Source organism: Megascapheus bottae, chromosome 12 (genome assembly GCF_031878675.1).
Source record: "Megascapheus bottae isolate mThoBot1 chromosome 12, mThoBot2.hap1, whole genome shotgun sequence".
NCBI lineage: Eukaryota > Metazoa > Chordata > Mammalia > Rodentia > Geomyidae > Megascapheus > Megascapheus bottae.
This window is the reverse complement of record NC_143520.1, coordinates 48,009,787-48,027,298: the sequence shown is the minus strand read 5'-3', so window position 1 is coordinate 48,027,298 and position 17,512 is coordinate 48,009,787. Positions and strand designations below refer to the sequence as shown.

The following is a 17,512-nucleotide window of genomic DNA, read 5'->3' as shown; positions in this document are numbered from 1 at the left end:
CTCTATCTTCAATGTAACCAGCAAAAAACAGGTCTAGAAGTGTGGCTCAAGTGATAGAAGACTAGGCAAGCTTTGCTAAGGACTTGTCAATTTTGTTAATTCTTTCAAAGAACCAACTCCTTGTTTTGTTGATTCTAAGAGTCATGAGCACACACACAGCACACACACCTTGTCTGCTGGTGGCCATATACATGGCTTTGCAGAATGTTGAGGCTGAAATTCAGGCTCCACTCTGGGCTTCAGAAACATCAGGCCTAGTCTTTGGCATCTTTGGATTCTAAACTAAGGGTCTTCCAGCACTTTGAGAAAGCGTTCAGGCATGCAGGGACATCTGTTCTTGCACAGGGAGCTAGCTGCTTGTGTTTCTTCTCCCAGGATGCTTTTTTCCTTTGGAAATAAAACAGTAATGAAGTTCCCATTTCAGATGATTGAATTACTCTACTATTTCCTTGAGTTTAACTGGTCGAATTGTATAACACAGCTCCACTCTGGCTAAACTGACAAAGTACTGGCTTCGCCATGCATCAGTGACTCCTGAGTGTGATTCTACTACGGAGGCTGAGATCTGAGGATCTCAATCTTTTTTTGCCAGTCCTGAGTTGAACTCAGGGCCTAAGCACTGTCCTTGAGCTTTCTCAAGGTTAGACCTCTACCACTTGAGCCACAAAACAACATCTGGCTTTTTTTTCTATGTATGTAGTATGGAGGAATTGAACACGGGTGTTCATGCATGCTAGGCAAACACTCTACCACTAGGCCAAACTTCAAGCTCTGAGGATCCCATTTTTAAGCCAATCTGGACAGACCAATCTAAAAGACTGTCTCTGTCTCTGTGCCTTCACTCCTTCTATCTCTATCTCTCTTTCTGTCTCTCTGTTTATCACTCACTCTCTCTCTCTCTCTCACAGACACACACACACACACACACACACACACACACACACACACACACACACACACACTTTCTCTCTCCCCTTCTCTGTGTCAGTCTGGGATGGCTTCACTAAGCTTTTTTGCTCAAAGCTAGCAATTCTTTTTTGATGGTTTGCTGGAGAAAAGAGTTTCATGAACTTTACAGCCCAAGGATGGCCCAGAACCTAGACCCTCAGAAATCTCTGTCTACTAAGTTGTTAGCATTACAGGTGTGAGCCAAACTACCTCCTTGCTTCCAACAAAAACCGATTTCCATTTACTCCTTGCCATTCCCTGTGCATGTAACTGCTCCATGTATATCCAGTAAGTTCCTCCCACTGCTCCAGGTCACTCTACATTTCTCCCCACTCAGGACCCAGATGTCGAGAGCATCACATAGGGAGGGGGTGAAAAAAACCACAGTACTTGATTTATTGTACAACATAATATAAACAGTGACATTTTAATAAAATTAGAGCAGTAAATAGAGAGCACATTTTACAACAGCCATTACAAAAAGAAAGAGTAATATTTTCTCAGGGATGGGGGAGGGAATATCAAGATCTAAACCAGCCTCCAAATTGCCCTCAGGAAGATATTCTGAGTCAGAGTCCTCAAGGGGATCTACTTCCTCAGTGAAGATGGGATTTCCTTCCTGAGGTGGGGCAGGGGCAGGTTCTAGTTCCTCAGGTGGAGACTTGATCTCCTGCAGCTGGACAGATTTGTCTGGACAAATCTGTTTGTTTGTGAGGACAAACTCACTTTCCTCGACTGACACTACCTTTTGGGCATCTTTAAGGGGTTCTCTTGAGCTTAGGCTGGAGGCATACTCCATGAGCCCCTCAGGGGATGCTTTATCCTGCACCCCAGGAGTGCTGACTTCACTCACTCGGGGCTGATCTAACCTGACTGTAAAAGTCAGGGGAGAGTCTCCATCATCTTTCTCTTCCTGCAGGGGACCGGCAGGTGCCTGGGTGACATTGGTGGAGTTCAGAATGCATTCGCTGTACACAGGACACAAAGCCTGTTCGGGCTTCTCCACACAATTAACAGATTCTTCTGGCTTCACATGCTGTCCGGAGTCCAGTGATTGCTCCAGCTCTTCACGGGTCACCATCGTTGAGATCACTGCTGGGATACTGATAGGGAGTTCAGGAGAGGCTGCTCTATGGCAGCGCAAAGCTGAGAATGGAGAAAGATACAGGAATCTTAGAGTGGAATCTACAAGTTCAGGAATGTCTCAAAGTCCATGAGGATGTAACAGAGGAAGCCATCCATATAATTTGAGTTTGGGCAAGTACGGTAGCTCACGCCTGTATTCCTAGCTACTCAAGAGGCTGAGATCTGAGGATCAAGGTTCAAAGTCATCCCGGAAAAAAAGGATCTGAGTCTCTTATCTCCAATTAACCTCTAGAAAACGGGAAAGGAGCATGGGCTCAAGGTTAGGAGAGTAGCCTTTTGCTGAAAAGCTCAGGGACAACGGCGAAGCCCATTTGTAAGACAGTGGCCTTCAGCTGAAGAGCACAGGGAGTGCCCAGGTCTACTTCAAGCCCCATGACCCACAAAAAATAAAAAAGAATTGGAGATTGGATTGAACTCTGAAGGTTGGGTCTTTCTCAGCTGTGGCTCAGGCCAAGTACTTTCAAAAAGAAAACAGACGTTGGCTGGCAGAGCATATCCATAAAAGGGCATTTCTGCTAAGCTGGGTAGTACTAAGGGCTCCCGTCCCGGCCAATCCAGGGCCATCCCCAGAGACCCAGGTCCCGTCCGTCCCTACTCACAAGCTCTGAAGCGCCTATACAAGGACTCCTTCCTCCTCTTGTTGTTCTTCTTCTTCACGGAATTCTCCAGATCAGAAAGGATGATTTCTAAACGGAGCAGTAGGTCCGAGGAAGGCATGTAGAGCCACACATAATACATGAGCTCATGCAGGGTGTCCTGGTTCTGGCACTTATAAAAATCGCCAGGGCAGCAGTCCATCCACATAGTGATAATAGAGCAGAGGGCGCTGTGGGCAGATTGGGGACAAGCACACTATGAGCACCACCCTGCCCGTTCTGTGCCTTCCTTCTGAGCCCCTTAGTGGCTGGACTCGCATGCTGTGGGAGTCCTATACACAGACCTGCATGTTGGAAAGAGGGAGAGGAAACCTCCCACAGTGGTGTCCTCTGCCATCCACTGAAGTCCCAAGCCATACCCCCTCAAGGAAGTCACAAGTGGTGTCCAAACAAGAAATCTGCACTTTGGTGCAGAAGCCTCAATGATGCCCATTTAGCAAGGAGGGGCAAAAGTCATCGTGCCATAGCCCACTTACATTTTGGTTTTCTCATCTTCCTCCCAGTAACAGTGGAGATATCTGTACCTAAGGGAGGACAGGAAGAAGTCACCTCCATGGTTCTCCCTTTCTAACTTAACAGGACACCTGTCGTGCTGGCTAAGTCCCACATGGGAATGTAAAAGTGACAGGGAAACCAGGGAGATATGTCTATACGGTTCTGTGAATATTCTGCTAAGAGTCTTATAGGCATTTGTCCAAAGTTAATGTGTCAGTGGCTCGTGCCTTTATTCTTAGCTATTCTTAGTATCACAGTTGGAGAACAGTCTAGTCAGTAAAAATCTAAAGACATTAATTGTCAATTAACCGGCAATAGGCATCAATTGTACCTGTGGCTCACTTGGCAAGTGCTAGCTCTGAGTACCAAAAGGACAGCACTCGGGCCCTGAGGTCAACCTGCAGGTCTAGAACACACACCAAAACGTAAATGCTTCCAGGGTTATAAACAAGTAAAGCCTGCATAATCCCTCCTTGATGGCTCAGAAGTGATTCAGCCTCCTTACCACCTCCCCAGCCTTTCCTCTTCTACTTGTACTCCGCAAGCCTCCAAGACTGCTACTTTGACACCTTATCTTTAATTGGAAATGTGATTACTTCGGGTCTCACCCTAGGTGAGGGCACAAGTTGGGTGCCACTAGCATATGCCTGTAATTCTAGTCCTTTCAGAAAGCAGGCTTCTGAAGTTCCTGTAGCTTCTGAGGGAAAAGGAATGCCCTTGGTGACACTGTCCTAAAAAATCTAGCCATGGTGTACACTTCTTGGTCTCATCCTTCATTCCCATGAGAAGACCTCAGGGAAAAGAACAGGCTCAGGGAGGTGCCAGGTGGAGGCTGAGCAGCCCTGGGCTTGAAGGGGGAACACTCACTTTTTAAAGATAATATCCATCACTTGTTCCATCGTCCCCCACCGTCTGTAGTTACGCAGAAAGATTTCGACAAAGAAGAGGTCTCCTTTCTGGTAGGCAGGGACTAGGTTAGTTACCAGCCTCTCCAGCAGGCCTGCCTCCCGACTCCATATATTATGTGGCACATTCCGGGTCTGGGCTGAATCACTGTGGCTCTAAGGTGGTAAAGAGAAGGGATCTTTCAAATGTGGAAATGAGAGCGCACTCCATATGGAGTAATTGTGATAGAGAACATGGAAAACTACCCAGAATGCATTCTCTCAGTAGAGACAGACACTTGAAAACACACACAAAGTAGGTTCTAATATGGGCCAGGATGGGGTGAAATAGGTTTCCTATCGTGAACATACCTGTCCTGAATTGCCTTGTGTTTTCCTTAGTTTCATCCTGGAAAAGAGCTTTAGACCTTGGGCTCGTGGTTGGGTGCTGACCCAGTGTCTGTAGCTTTCCGTAAGGCCGTCACGCCTTTCTTGCCTGAGACTTGAATCTCTTGTCCTGTGAAAACAAAACGAGAACATGTTTCTCGCTCCTGAGTCACAGGCCAACTGAGCTGGCTGGAGCCCACAGTCAGTTATGGTTGCCTGGCTATCAGGGTTCCATGTTCTATTCCATTGTGAGGGAGGCAGGGTCACCTCTCAGCCCAATGACCTATGCTGCTTCCTCACACAAGACCAACTGGAGGCTGACATCTCCCCTCCCACATCACAATGTGCACATGGAGACACAGTCCACAGCACAGTTCTCCTTGTCTGTCCAATCCCAACATCCTCTGCTAGCCCTGGCTACTGGCATGTCTCAGCTTCCATTCCTGGGTCAGATCCATGCCTTTTCTGCCACGGTTCCTCTCATCCTGAACAAATCCTTCTGCCTCTCAGGGTCCTCTGTGCCTGCCATGTGCTTCTTCTACGTAATTTGACATCTATTTCATATGACATTATTAGCTTTTGTGTCCTAATCATCTGTTTGTCCTTAGAGTCCCTCTGTACTGTCATGTGGAGCAAATGCCAAAACTTAGAGATGGAAAAAGCAAAGAAGTATTGAAAACACACATAATACATATAGACATTTTACAGGTTGTTTGTTCTTGTAAGAGAAAAGACTATCTTTCATACTTTGGACAAACACTTTATGAAGTTGGCATGGGGAAAAAGGAAGAGGTGTTATACTATCTTCTCATTAGGATGGCTAGCATTTTTTAAATACTACAACTTTGAGCGAATATAATATTTAACATAGAAAACTGTGCTCCTGTGCTTTTTGAAAGCAATTTGTTTATACGTGATGTGCCTCTGATATCTTGGCTTCTCTAGTTTCATGATCTACCCTCCTTCCTTTACATAAACAGGAAAAGGGAATTTTATAAATCACTGAGATGTTGTCTGATCTTTGAATATGAATTTTTTATAAAGAATTTATTAACATTGATTTTTTTCATCATATTTTAAATGACAAGTTTAACAAACAAGTATTTAAGAAGGGAGTCTCTGTATACAATCACTGGTGCTTTTGTTTTAGAACTTAATCAAAATTTGGCTAAGAGTTTGTATGTCATAGAAACAAATTAATTTATGGAATAAAACATTATCTCTGTAGAGTCATAGGTTTTTATATATATATATATATAGTTATGTTTATATTTCCATTACCATGTCCATAGCATTGGTTATGCCAATATTGAGTCCTTGCTCTTGTACTCTTTGGGTTACAGTTACATTTGTTAGGTAATAGGTACATTACTCCTTGAGCCTTGATACCCCTTCTTGATACCCCCTTTCTCTCCACCCAATCATCTTGTTTTCTCCCTTCCCTACCCTATTTCAAATAAACAAATATATATATATATATATATAGTATGCAAAGTAACAAATTCAGATACAGTAACCACATGAAATTAACCATAAATGGAAAAGAAAAAGAGAAAAGACATAACTTCACATGGTAAATTAAGAGCAACAATCACAAAGATAAACCTCTTGCTTCCATAGACTAGAGTTCATTTTGGAGCTCAGTCTTAAACCAATGACCTTGTACACATTTTGTTTAACAGTGATGTCATGCAGTGGCAGAGCTTTTAATTTCATCTCCAGTAGGGTGCATAGTATATGAGGGTATGTAAGAAAACCCCTGGAGCCTGGGAAGAAAACATGAGATTTTTATTTCTGTGCATTTTTAAACTGGAGAAAAGAAACCATCTCATGGATATTTAGGGTGCAAATAGACCTGGTGTCCTAGGTTCTGGATGGTCATGTGGCTTGCACAACGGTTTCCCCATGTATCTGAGGACCAGGAGAGTGGGGCTCCACACATGGGGTTCATGTGCAGCTAGATACATGTGGACGAATTGGGTTCAGATTTACACAAACAAATCTCCTGAAGCAGACATGTTTGGAAAGGTGCCTCAGAGACTCCAAGGATTAATGATGACACATGTGAACATGAAGATATGAGAGAGCTGACATGCCTCTCCTAGGAGGAACTCTTTGTCAGATGCAAGAAGAGAAATGAGACTTACTAATCAGATCTGTCACCTCAAATGCCTCTTTCCTGCTAATAATGCTATTATAATTATCCTTTAGTGAGAATATGATGCAGTTTTCTTACCTCTAACAAGTACAATTAAAACAACACCTTGAAAATATTTATTTAATCTGTATATGTTCTATGTATATATGTACATATGTATGTATGTGTGCATGTATGTTTTTATTTGCAGGGTTGGGGTTGTGTGTGCTAGGCAAGCATTCTACCATTGAACTATGCTCCTAATATCTCTTTTAATGAATAATTTTGCATTAGGTTGCTGGGGACATATTTTTAAAGGGACACTGGGACATCTTCCCTTTCCTATCTCTCTTTCTTTTAATCACCATGACATGAGCCTTACAATATGCTCAAATGCAGTAGAGCAAACTGGTAATGGACTGAAGCTGTAAGCCTAAATAAACCTTTCTACTCCTTTTTCAAAAATTACTTTTTTGCCAGTCCTGGGGCTTGAATTCAGGGCCTGGACACTGTCCCTGAGCTTCTTTTACTCAAGGCTAGCACTCTACCACTTGTACCACAGTACCATTTCTGGCATTTTCGGTGTATGTGGTACTGAGGAATCAAACCCAGAGCTTCATGCATGCTAGGCAAGCACTCTGCTAGTAGGCCATACTCCTGACCCCTTCCTGCTCTTTAAGGTGATTATCTCATGTATTTTTCACAGTAACAGAAAGATGACTAACATAGGTACATTGCTCAAGAGAACGTTGTGGCCTGGATATTTGTACTGGGCCTGGTTTATCTAGAGGGTCCTCAAGAACAAGAGCAATGGTGTGGTCTACAGAAAGAGGAGTTGTTGGAGACAGGAGATCATCCATATTTAGTAAGTCTGAACGTTTAGGGCTCTGAAGGGGACCATCTGACCAGAGTGGACAGGTTGGCAGTGGGAGAGTCCTAGACCCAGTCCAGTGCTCTGCTGCTCATTCCTTCATCAAGATCTGTCCAGATTGGAAGATGGCAGAAGATCCATATGTAAATGTCCCGTGGCTTCCACCGCCTACTCCTGACCATCTCCCAGGGTCACATGAATGGTCCCTGGAAATTCTGTCGCCTGCCCTGGCTCCATGCTCCCAGCTTGTGGCCCCTAGAGCCCCGGGCTCCTTTCCCAGGAGCAGGGCAGGAGCAGGGGCATGGCCAACTTGGCTACTGAAGCCCTCAGAATTTGCCATGCGGTGCTCAAGTCAGAGCTGACAGATGGAGTCATATGGGCAAACTAATTATATTTTTTCATTTTTTTCCTGGGCATTTGTGCATCTGCAGGAGCTTAATTTATGTATTAATTACACCTCAAAGCTAAATGAGGGGGCTGGAGTGCCTCAGACAGCCCTTGCATTTTATTAAGAAATGTGGCACACACATTCGGCTTGTAAGGAAGGAAACGGCCATTGAAACTTCCTTCTGAGGAGTCTGAGAGCCTTCGGAAGTAGCATATTCCAGACAGTTCAGGTGCGTGACCCAGGTGGGGCTATCCTTGGCCGGGCTTGCATTTTTTCTGTGGATAGGCTCCAGAACTGGAGCCTGACATCTTGTTCAGCTCCTCTGTGAGCCTTCTCCTCTGGGGGAAGTAGTTCACCATCTCATCCCCCAAATCCCAGCAGCCTCAGCCTCTGTGTGGGTGCCTGTCTGCCTAAAGACTGTGTCAGGCTAAGCTGAAGTATCCTTGTGGAGGGCCAGCAGGGAAGCCTTGGGCCTGTGGGTAATACCCAAAGGAAGGAAGTCAATAGTATACAACAGGACACTCAGCTAGACAGCCCCACAGACCCATGTGGAATAGGGTCTCATGATGTGTGAAAGCAGAGAAAAGTCCACCTTCCCCTCCGGAGTGTGACTTAGTGGGGTGGAAATCATACTCTGAGACTTCATCACTGACTTCCCTGCAGAGGCCAAAAGCATACAAAAAAGCTTGTGTGTGTGTGTGTGCGCGCGCGTGTGTGTGTGTGTGTGCTGGGACTGATATGGAAAATCTGCCATCATTAGAACTAGTTCAATTGTATATCGTTAGAAGCAGCTTGCAGTTAATTTTCAAGAAACTGTAGCCATTGGAGTAAACCAAAACCCAAAACACTTTTGCTGTGTCCAAATTAAAACCACGACCGCAAGTATATAAAAAGGCTCAGGCTTTGGGGCAGGATCTCCTCCGGACATGTCTTGCATAAAGAATGTGCCATCTCCAACTCTTTGAGTGCTATTTGCTTCTTCCAGTACTGGGGCTTGAACTCAGGATCTTCATCTCTTGCTTGGCTTTTTGATCAAGGCTAGCACTCAAGCCAAACATACAGTCTACTTTTCTCTGGCTAATTGGAGATAAGAGTCTCATAGACTTTTCTTCTTGGGCTGGCTTTGAACCATGGTCCTCAGATCTCAGCCTCCATAGGATTACAGGTGTCAGTCACCAGTGTTTAGTTGAAAGCCACTTAATATTACAAACCAGGTTGTAGAGCCTGGAGATCCTCAATTCCTCCTTTCTTGTCCTTCATAAGGACCTGTCTGCACCTTCTAGTGTCATGGAGTAGGGATGTGAATTCTTTGTCAACTCTGGTCAGTTTTCCTGAGCAAAGCAGCACTAAGGCCTCATCGTAAGGGCTGTTAGCATAAAAGGGATTACCAGAGACATAGAAAGAATTAAGATCTCCAGGTGAGGGTAAACCCTTTCAGAGTTGACCTTGGAATGTCTACACTGGACACTGCACTTCAAGAAAGCCCCAAGGCTGCCTTGTGTCCACAAATGGACAGATATGTGCCAGATGACTGACCACTGAAAGCTGAAGTGTCTGAAATCTGTACACTAGTCTACCTGCTTACAGGTTGCTGTTTGTATCTATTCTAGGTACTTCCTTTTTGCCCAGCTCTTTTAAGAGTTGGACTAACTTAAGTCCTTCTTTAAACACTTAACAGGCTTGGGGTTTAGTTGAGTAGTAAAACACTTTCCCAGTATATGCTGGGTTCCATCACCAGCACTGAAAGAGAAATTTGAGTTTCAACAACAAACCTGTTCTGGACCACATCTCCCAAGAACCGAAAACAATACAAGATGTGCACAGGGTGAGTGGCCCTTAAATGAATGCCTAGAATGCAGAGTTAGGAAAGCTGGTTCCGCTAAACCGAAATTGTCTCTTAAGCAAAACTGATGAAGATGGAGCTGGGGAATACTAGAGAGTGAGCTTCTCTCACATGCTCAGAGCCACACAGCTAATTATTAATTAAAGGCTGGGCCAGGTTGATTAAGTCTATTCTCATTCTCTAACCCTCTATGTCACATAGACCCTGTGGCCATTATGTCCATAGCCAGCTGAGCTAATGGACAAGCAATCTGCTTGGCCTCCTGCTGTGAGGAATGCTCAGATCGGTTTGTCTAGGAATTAGTGAGATTCCATCACCTCTGTGCAAGGCTGTGGACCACGCACTCAGCAGTGGTGAGGGAGACGCCAGAGGAGCACGTGGTGATGGAGTAGTGAGCACCCACATGCACAGTGGCAGGTGAGGGGTGACGAGGGACCCAGTTCTTGGACTTGCACAGTGTGTTCACCCAGGGGAGAGACTTGGGAGACTGGAAGATTTTATTCCTACTACCCAGTCTGCAGCCTGCTACTGGCTGCACAGACAGCTTATCTGTGCAGGAAGTGTGAGCACACAAGCCAGAACCCTAGAACATGTGGCCCTATGTGTTCTCACGGCCCTTGGCTCCCCCTTTATCCACCAGCAGAGTGAAAGTGGATGGGATTGGCTGAGCCATTTGCTGAAATTGGGCTGTAGTCAGATGTCTGACCAGAATCCTCCTGGGGCAGGAGCAGACACTGTCAGTCTCTCTGCCAGGGCCTGGTTATTGCGGGTCCTGACTCCTTCCCCTGAGGACCCTGGCTTCTTCTGTCTCCTTTCTGAAGCCTCAGGGGGTCCAACTTCTATGATGGGATGGAGGGAGTCTGCCAGATCTTCTGGGAGAGGTGGCCAGCTTGCTTGGCAGATCCCCTCCTGCATTGTCTGAATGCATTTGTCTAGTCCCCTCTCATCTAGCCAGCCTGGAGACAAGACTAACCCTTCCTGACAGAATCAGCTCAGCCCTGTCCTCTGAGCAGGGCCAAGGGTGGGCAGGGGGCTGGCAGGGGCTGGCTGGTTCTCTGGCCATTGCAGGCAGGGGGCCCATGATGGCTAGAGAAGTACCCGCCAGTCAGCACCCAGTCTGGCTAGGGGGACTGAGGTGGATAATGGAGATGAGAGGGGTCCTTGTCTCTGCAACTTTCCCCAAACCCCAGACAAAAGTTTTGAGAGGGCCGGGAGTTTGGCCTAGTGGTGGAGTGCTTGCCTTAGCATGCATGAAGACCCAGGTTCAATTCCTCCGTACCACATACATAGAAAAAAGCCGGAAGTGGTGCTGAGGCTCAAGTGGTAGAGCTCTAGCCTTGAGAAAGTCCAAGGACAGTGCTCAGGCCCTGAGCTCAAGCCCAAGACTGGCAAAAAAAAAAAAAAAGTTTTGAGAGGGGGACAGGGAGAAAGACCGAACTTGTTTTCTTCTACCCCATCCTTCCCTTTTCCATTTGTAGTTCTCATTCTGGTGTAGTCACCAGACTGAGGGTCAGACTGCCGGGGTGGGGGGGGCAGAATGCTGTCTGCTTTGCACTGGACCCACACCAAATGCTGTCCAGCTTCCTATGCTGGAAGACCACCATGCCCCATCCACCCCCCCCCCATTCTGGGAGCTTTACTTCCTTAACACATTCACAGAGCTTGTGAGAGAGCATCTCGTCTTGGAAGGGCCAAGGGAGGGATTACAGACTACAGGAAGTGGCTAGGGACTGCCTGGGGGCCTGAGTAGGCGAAAGGGATGAGTTCAGGTGGGTTGAGGATTTGTGAGGCTGGAGACAAAGACTGTGACAGGATGTCCTGCTGGCTGGGGTGTATGGAAACCAGGAGTAGGACCAAGCAGCTGAGATGGAAACAGGGCCTCAATGGAGGACTAGGGCCCATGGTAGTCCAAGGGGGCAAACAGATGGCGGCTGGGGGAGGCTGGTGTTCTGCTTGAGGAAATGAGAAGGAGGCTGTGCTGGGGATGCTTAGGGAGCCTAAATGAGAGGCCGGGGGTGGCAAGGTAGGACCTGCCAGTTTTTTGTGTTTTTTTTTTTTTTTTGAGAGCTGGAGGAAAGAATATGCAAATTCCTGGTCTAAAAGTGTTATAAATTCAATATTTCCTTAACTCCCACAAAATAGCAAGCCACTCTGAGTCCTTGTCCTGGGCAGGCAGCAAAGGTACCTAGTTCGGATCTCATGTGTCCTCCCAGAGTATACTGAGGTGAGCCAGCTAAAAGAGCCAGGACAAGTACAGCTACTAGCTCACAGCCATCTTTGGGCTACTGACAGACCATGTACATGACCATGGTGGTCTCCTTAGACCACGAGAGGATTGACAAATTCCCATCATCTGCTGATGCCATAATTGTCCTAATGTCTAGTGCATCACATTCTGTGTGTGTGTTGACGCTGGTGTAAATCAGCCTACACTACCAGTTGCATGAAACAAATCACATATACTGATGTACAGTCCATCACACACGAGAATACATGGCTACGGTCTACGTATTAACTAAGCTATACTTGTCATCATTATTTCAGTATACTCTTTCCTGTTACACAGGGAACAGACACAACCATCCATGTCTACCATGGAGTCAAGGTCATGTTCTGTGATTGACCTAGACAATCTAGGTTGGTACAAGTGTATTGTCTGATATTTGCACAATGGACGATGCACATAACTCTCAGGCTATCCTGTAGTTAAACATCATGACTGTACTTCATTTGGGAGATGAGACCAGGAGGCCCGGGAGCCCCAAGAGAGTGGTGGAAGGTGGGACAGGTATACAGTGTGTCTCAGAGTGGCCCTCTTGACTGGGACTGGAGGGCACATGACTGCCATGGCCCTAGTGAAGGGCAGCTCTGAATGCCGGATTCTAGGGCTCCTCTAGCCTCCTGCGCCAAGGACCAGTGTGCAGAGTGGGTTTTGTGGCAGCTGCCCCTTCTGTCCATGGAGTGTGCAGATGTGGATGCTGGTGACTGGAAAGTAGTCACGTGTGTGGAGATTGGGTGGGCATACAGTGTGTGCTACCTACGCAGTACTGCTGGCCCCCTTGGCAGATGGTAAAACTGAGACTCAAAGAGGCTATGTGTCCAATGTCTTCCATATGGTTATTACTAGCTGAAATCCATCACCAAACTCCATGCATTTTTTATTTACAAAAATTTTAGCCCAAGTCAATCTCAGATGGTGGAGCCCTGGGGTGATAACTGTACCCTGTTACCCCAGCCATGCCCAGCATGTGTCAAACATCAGGCCAGGGCCCAGTCAGTGGCAAGCAGAAAGGTTATTTCTGACTCCTAGGATCTTCCTGCAGACAGATAGATTTCATCCCTGCCACTGATGTGAGCCTGGGATAAAAGAGAGGATCAAGTTCTTTTTCAAATGCACCAGGGAGCTTAGGCTGGAGGGCTGCAGTTGGAAGTTCTTTTGTAAAATGAGTGTCTTCTATGTTATGGTTCCAGTGATGTCTCCTATGTAAACTTCTGTGGTGAAACCATAACCACAGTTCCTTAGAGTGGGACTGACTATATTCGGAAGGGATGAAGGTAAAATGGGGTTGGATCCACTACGACTGTGGCCTTCTAAGAAGAGATACCAGGACACAAACACACACAGAGACAGTGATGTGAAGGCACAGAGATGACTGACTGTTTACAAACTAAACGGAGAGGGATCTGGGTAAGCAGCTCTGTCTGATCCTTGATCTTTCAGACTCCTGGTTTCCTGCTCTGTGAGAAAATAGATTTCAGGGTATTTTGCTTGTTTGCTTTGGTGCTGGTTTTAGGGCTTGAACTCAGGAGCCCCGGTGCTGTCCTTGAGGGGATTTTTTTGTGTGTGGCGGGGGGAGGCAGGGCTCAAGACTAGTGCACTCTACATTAGCTTTAGTCCTAGCTCTAGTCCTAGCTTTTGGTAGTTTATTTGAAGAGTCTCATGGACTTTTCTTCCCCAGAAGGAAACCAGAAGAAGCTCACAAGGCTTTGAGGCATTGATCCATGATCTATGATCCTCAGATCTCAGCCTCCTGAATAGCTAGAATTATCAGCATGAACCATGGAGCCCAGCAGATTTCAGTTTTTAAGTTTCCCAGTCTGTGGTGTTTTGTTATAGCAGCCTGAGCTATCTAACGCACAGAGAATTTACGATGGGATGTCAGAGCTTTCGGATAATCTTTCCTATGTACTCCAACAGCAGAAGCATCAAATCCAGACAGCAGCTGCTGCATTCTTGATGTTGCTTCCCAATATCTAGACCTCTGGATCCAGGAGAATTATTGCCTAGAAGGTTTCACATAGAGTTCAAATACCATTTAACTACTTAACTGCATAGAGAACATGTCTAACCTTTCTGAACTTCAGTTTTTTTATCTGTATGTATGCAAATCACTTATAGCCAGAAAGTCTGTTAAAGTATTACATAAGAAAACTGAGCCAAACACACCTGAATCAAGCATACAGTGAGATCTGAGGATCACAGTTTGAAGCCAGCCCACACAAACAAATTCAAGAGATGTTATCTCTAATTAACCAGCAAAAACCTGAAAGTAGAGATGTGGTTCAAGTGGTAGATCACCAGCTAAACAAGAGCATGAGTCCTGAGTTCAAGCTTTAGTACCAGCACAGCAAGGCAGAGAGAGAGGGGGGAGGGGAGAGGGAGGGAGAGAGGGAGTTTTTCATGTCCAGGATGGACCAGGTTTGCTTGGCGGGCAGTTCCTTGCCCACTCCCTTCTGGTTCCAGGAGCCTGTCTGTTCCCAGTGAGCTATTTCCTTCAGTCTGAAGGTCACTTCATGAGTCACACAAATGGGGTCCCAGCAGGAGTCCTCTTTCATGATATACATTTCTTCTTTCTTCAGAGGAGCTGGCTCTCTAGTTTCCCCATTAATGAGGGTAACCCATCCAGGACTTATAAAAGGCTGGCTCCCTGTGTCAGTGGTGTCCCCAGATCCTTTCTGGCTCTTCCTTTATTTCCCCACTAGAACGGCCCCCTCCTCCCTCGGCCTTTCTCTGCATTACCAGACCTTAGACCTTCTCTGTCCTCTCCTTGAGGCCCAGGCTTTGTATGAGATTACCCATTCTCACGAATTCTCCTCATTTGTTATCTTCTGAGATTACCCGGTTCCCTTCTCAGGGAACTTTCGTGGCTTTTTAGAACAAACCTCTCTGCTTTGGTGTGGATATTAAATACCATTGTGAACCTAGACAAGGATTAGATGGCAATAGCTGCCTGAGGCCACCAGGAGGCGCAACTGTAGGGAAGCGTCCAGGATGCACTTCTCCAGGCCTCTTCCTCGCTTGAATTTCTGGCAGGAAGTAAAGCTTGTCTCAGTGTCCAGCATTCGCTGGACAGTAGTTTAACCTCCTACACAGAAAAAAAAACAACAACACCCAGTGGTTCATGAATCAAACTAGCAGATTCTGACCCCAGATTTTCCCTATGAGAAGGGCTGTCTTGCATTGATGTTGCATTTCTGAGGGGACTGTACTTTCTCATCTTTGTCTGCAGCTCCACCAGGAAGACCAGGTGTAGACATCCTGAATTGCCAGGTAAGCCTGGTTCAAAGGAGCATCTTACAGGTGCCACTTTGAAGCCCTCATCCTTAGCCTATATCCTCTTGTAATCACACACTTCTGTTTCTATTCTTTTCAAGGAGCACAACACCCCTTGTGTGATACTTTGAGGGCTCCAGATATCCCATACAACACAGAGACAAAATAGCTCACAAAGTGTTCCAAAATGAGAGGAGGAGCAGATCCCATTGAGTATTGGGGAATCAGTGGAGGGGTTCCTGCACACCTCTCTTCCTATCCTCTTTTTGGGTGATGTGATTGTCATATTATGTGTGACCTTGTCTAGGCTACAGTCCTTAACTGTTGGACCCACTCACACAGGAGCTGTTTAGAAGATACTTTGTAGCAGGGTGTGGTATTACACATGCCTGTAATCCCAGTACTTTGGGAGGAGGCTGAGGTAGGAGGATTGTAATTTCAGGCCTGTGCTACAAAGTGAGACCTTGCCTCATGAAAATAAAACAAAGCAGGAAGTATCTTGTGGATGGGAATTCTATCACCCCTTCAGATCCACAGGACTTTGGTTCTAAGGATCTTCAGCTCTAGGTTATTTATCAGGACCTGAGACATTGTAAATAGTTATTGATGAGGCAGTGATGCACAGGCAAAAAGTACATACTCAGCCCAAATGATTTTTCTCCTATTATTTTGTTCCATCAACAGTCAGTTGAATCCATAGCTGGAGAAACCATGACTACAAAAGACTGATGGTGAGGTCTATGGTAAATTGACCTTACATGAAGGAATTTTCTCAATGATCATGGTGAGCCTGAAGAAAGCCCTAAGTGCAGACCCCAGACCTTGTTGAGAAGATGTTTCAGCTATGAACCACAGCTGGCTGTGGAGCGTTCCAACCTGTGCTCCCGACAGCCCCACAGCTCCTAATAACCTTCTCATGCTGGTGCTTGTGTTCTCGTGAGGTGCAAGCTACCTTATGCAGATGGTTGGGGAATGTTCTCTTCCTGGGGCATGATGGGTGGCAGGAGCCAAGATGTAGCAGAGCCCATGTCAGCTACTGAGATGTGGAGATATTTGTCATGTTTAACACCCAGGCATTGTATGAGAGGAACAGTGAATGACTACCATTTTATATCAAAGGCAGGAAAGTGTGATATGCCTCCAGCATCGCCTGCTGCTGGACGGGAACAAAACTTCCAAGCTCTAGGGTATAAATCCCGAACATTTTTGTTTTTCTGCAAACAATTCATTTTACAGCTGCAGAAGCTGAATGATTCTTTCAAATATGTAAAATAAAACACATAAGTTTATAAAAGAAGCCATTAAAAATGTTTGCCAAAATATTTAGAAACATTGCTCATGTGGTAGAACACCTGCTTAGTAAGTATGGGTCCCTGAGTTCAAACCTTCATACTGCAAAAGCAACCAACAACCCCCCTATAATAATAATAATAATAATAATAATAATAATAATAACTGAATAAGAGACATACAGTTCTTCTCCATCCTGTTTATAGACTGCTGAGTGACTCTTGATCTAGGAGCTGGGGAGCTCGCTGCTGGCTTATAAGGGATCAAGTTCACAGGCAGAAGGAGCTCCTGTCACACTGTAGCCATCTTCCTCCTCTTTTCTCCTCCCCTAGGAACTGGGGTCCCCCAGAAGGAAACAGTAGGCTGAATGGCTCCCAAGCCAAATTCAGCTTTCTCTCCTCATGGCCAGTGTACATTTGCCCTAGTCTGGGCAGTTGTATTCTGCACACATCCCTGGTGTCACTCAAAGCCTGACTCTGCTGCTCCTTTGTTGTTTCTCTTAGGGACAGAGGCCACAGCCACCATGTTTTCTGTAGGTCCTTCCACACGGCCTTGCTAGAGGCTGGTCTGCCCTCTTGCATACAGAGTGACTTTGTCCAGAAGCTAGTAGCCTTGTAGGACGAGGGTAGTGGTGTCTCTGAGTGAGTCTGGAAGGAAAGGAAGAAAAGCAGGCTCCCTTGGGGGCTTTACAAGCCCATCATTCTACCCGTAATTAGGTGCTTGCTTCTGGGGGCTGGGATGGGTACAGAAGCTGGAGAAGTTCTGTGCATCCAGCATTTTCCTTCCAAACAACCATAATGGCCTAATCTGGGCCGTGTTCCCATTCCCACCACTGCCTTCCTATTTCCAGTGATGTCTCATACTCTAGGAATGAAGGAGAGAGAGAAGCAATGTGCACAGGGCTGCAGTGTGC

General features: G+C 46.1%; 1 protein-coding gene and 1 long non-coding RNA gene across 3 annotated transcripts; one reads left to right on the top strand and one right to left on the bottom strand.

Annotated features, from left to right (window-relative positions):
• Positions 1–1,342: 1,342 nt before the first annotated feature.
• On the bottom strand, positions 1,343–4,777 carry LOC150056500 (uncharacterized). Of its 2 annotated transcripts, XM_090342938.1 has the most exons (5): positions 4,502–4,777; positions 4,113–4,306; positions 3,227–3,274; positions 2,694–2,920; positions 1,343–2,094 (listed from the first exon to the last, which is right to left on the bottom strand). In XM_090342938.1, the coding sequence occupies exons 1-5, from the start codon at positions 4,667–4,669 to the stop codon at positions 1,385–1,387; spliced, it is 1,347 nt and encodes a 448-aa protein (XP_090199064.1). In that variant the 5' UTR covers positions 4,670–4,777; the 3' UTR covers positions 1,343–1,384. The 2 variants fall into 2 exon arrangements, with proteins under 2 accessions (XP_090199064.1, XP_090199063.1); XM_090342937.1 differs by lacking the exon at positions 3,227–3,274 and having other exon boundaries at positions 4,502–4,751.
• An 8,172-nt stretch (positions 4,778–12,949) lies between these two features.
• Positions 12,950–16,102, top strand: LOC150056499 (uncharacterized). Its single transcript, XR_016537267.1, has 3 exons — positions 12,950–13,443; positions 15,266–15,306; positions 15,994–16,102. It is a non-coding gene; the product is annotated as an uncharacterized LOC150056499 (long non-coding RNA).
• Positions 16,103–17,512: the final 1,410 nt, after the last annotated feature.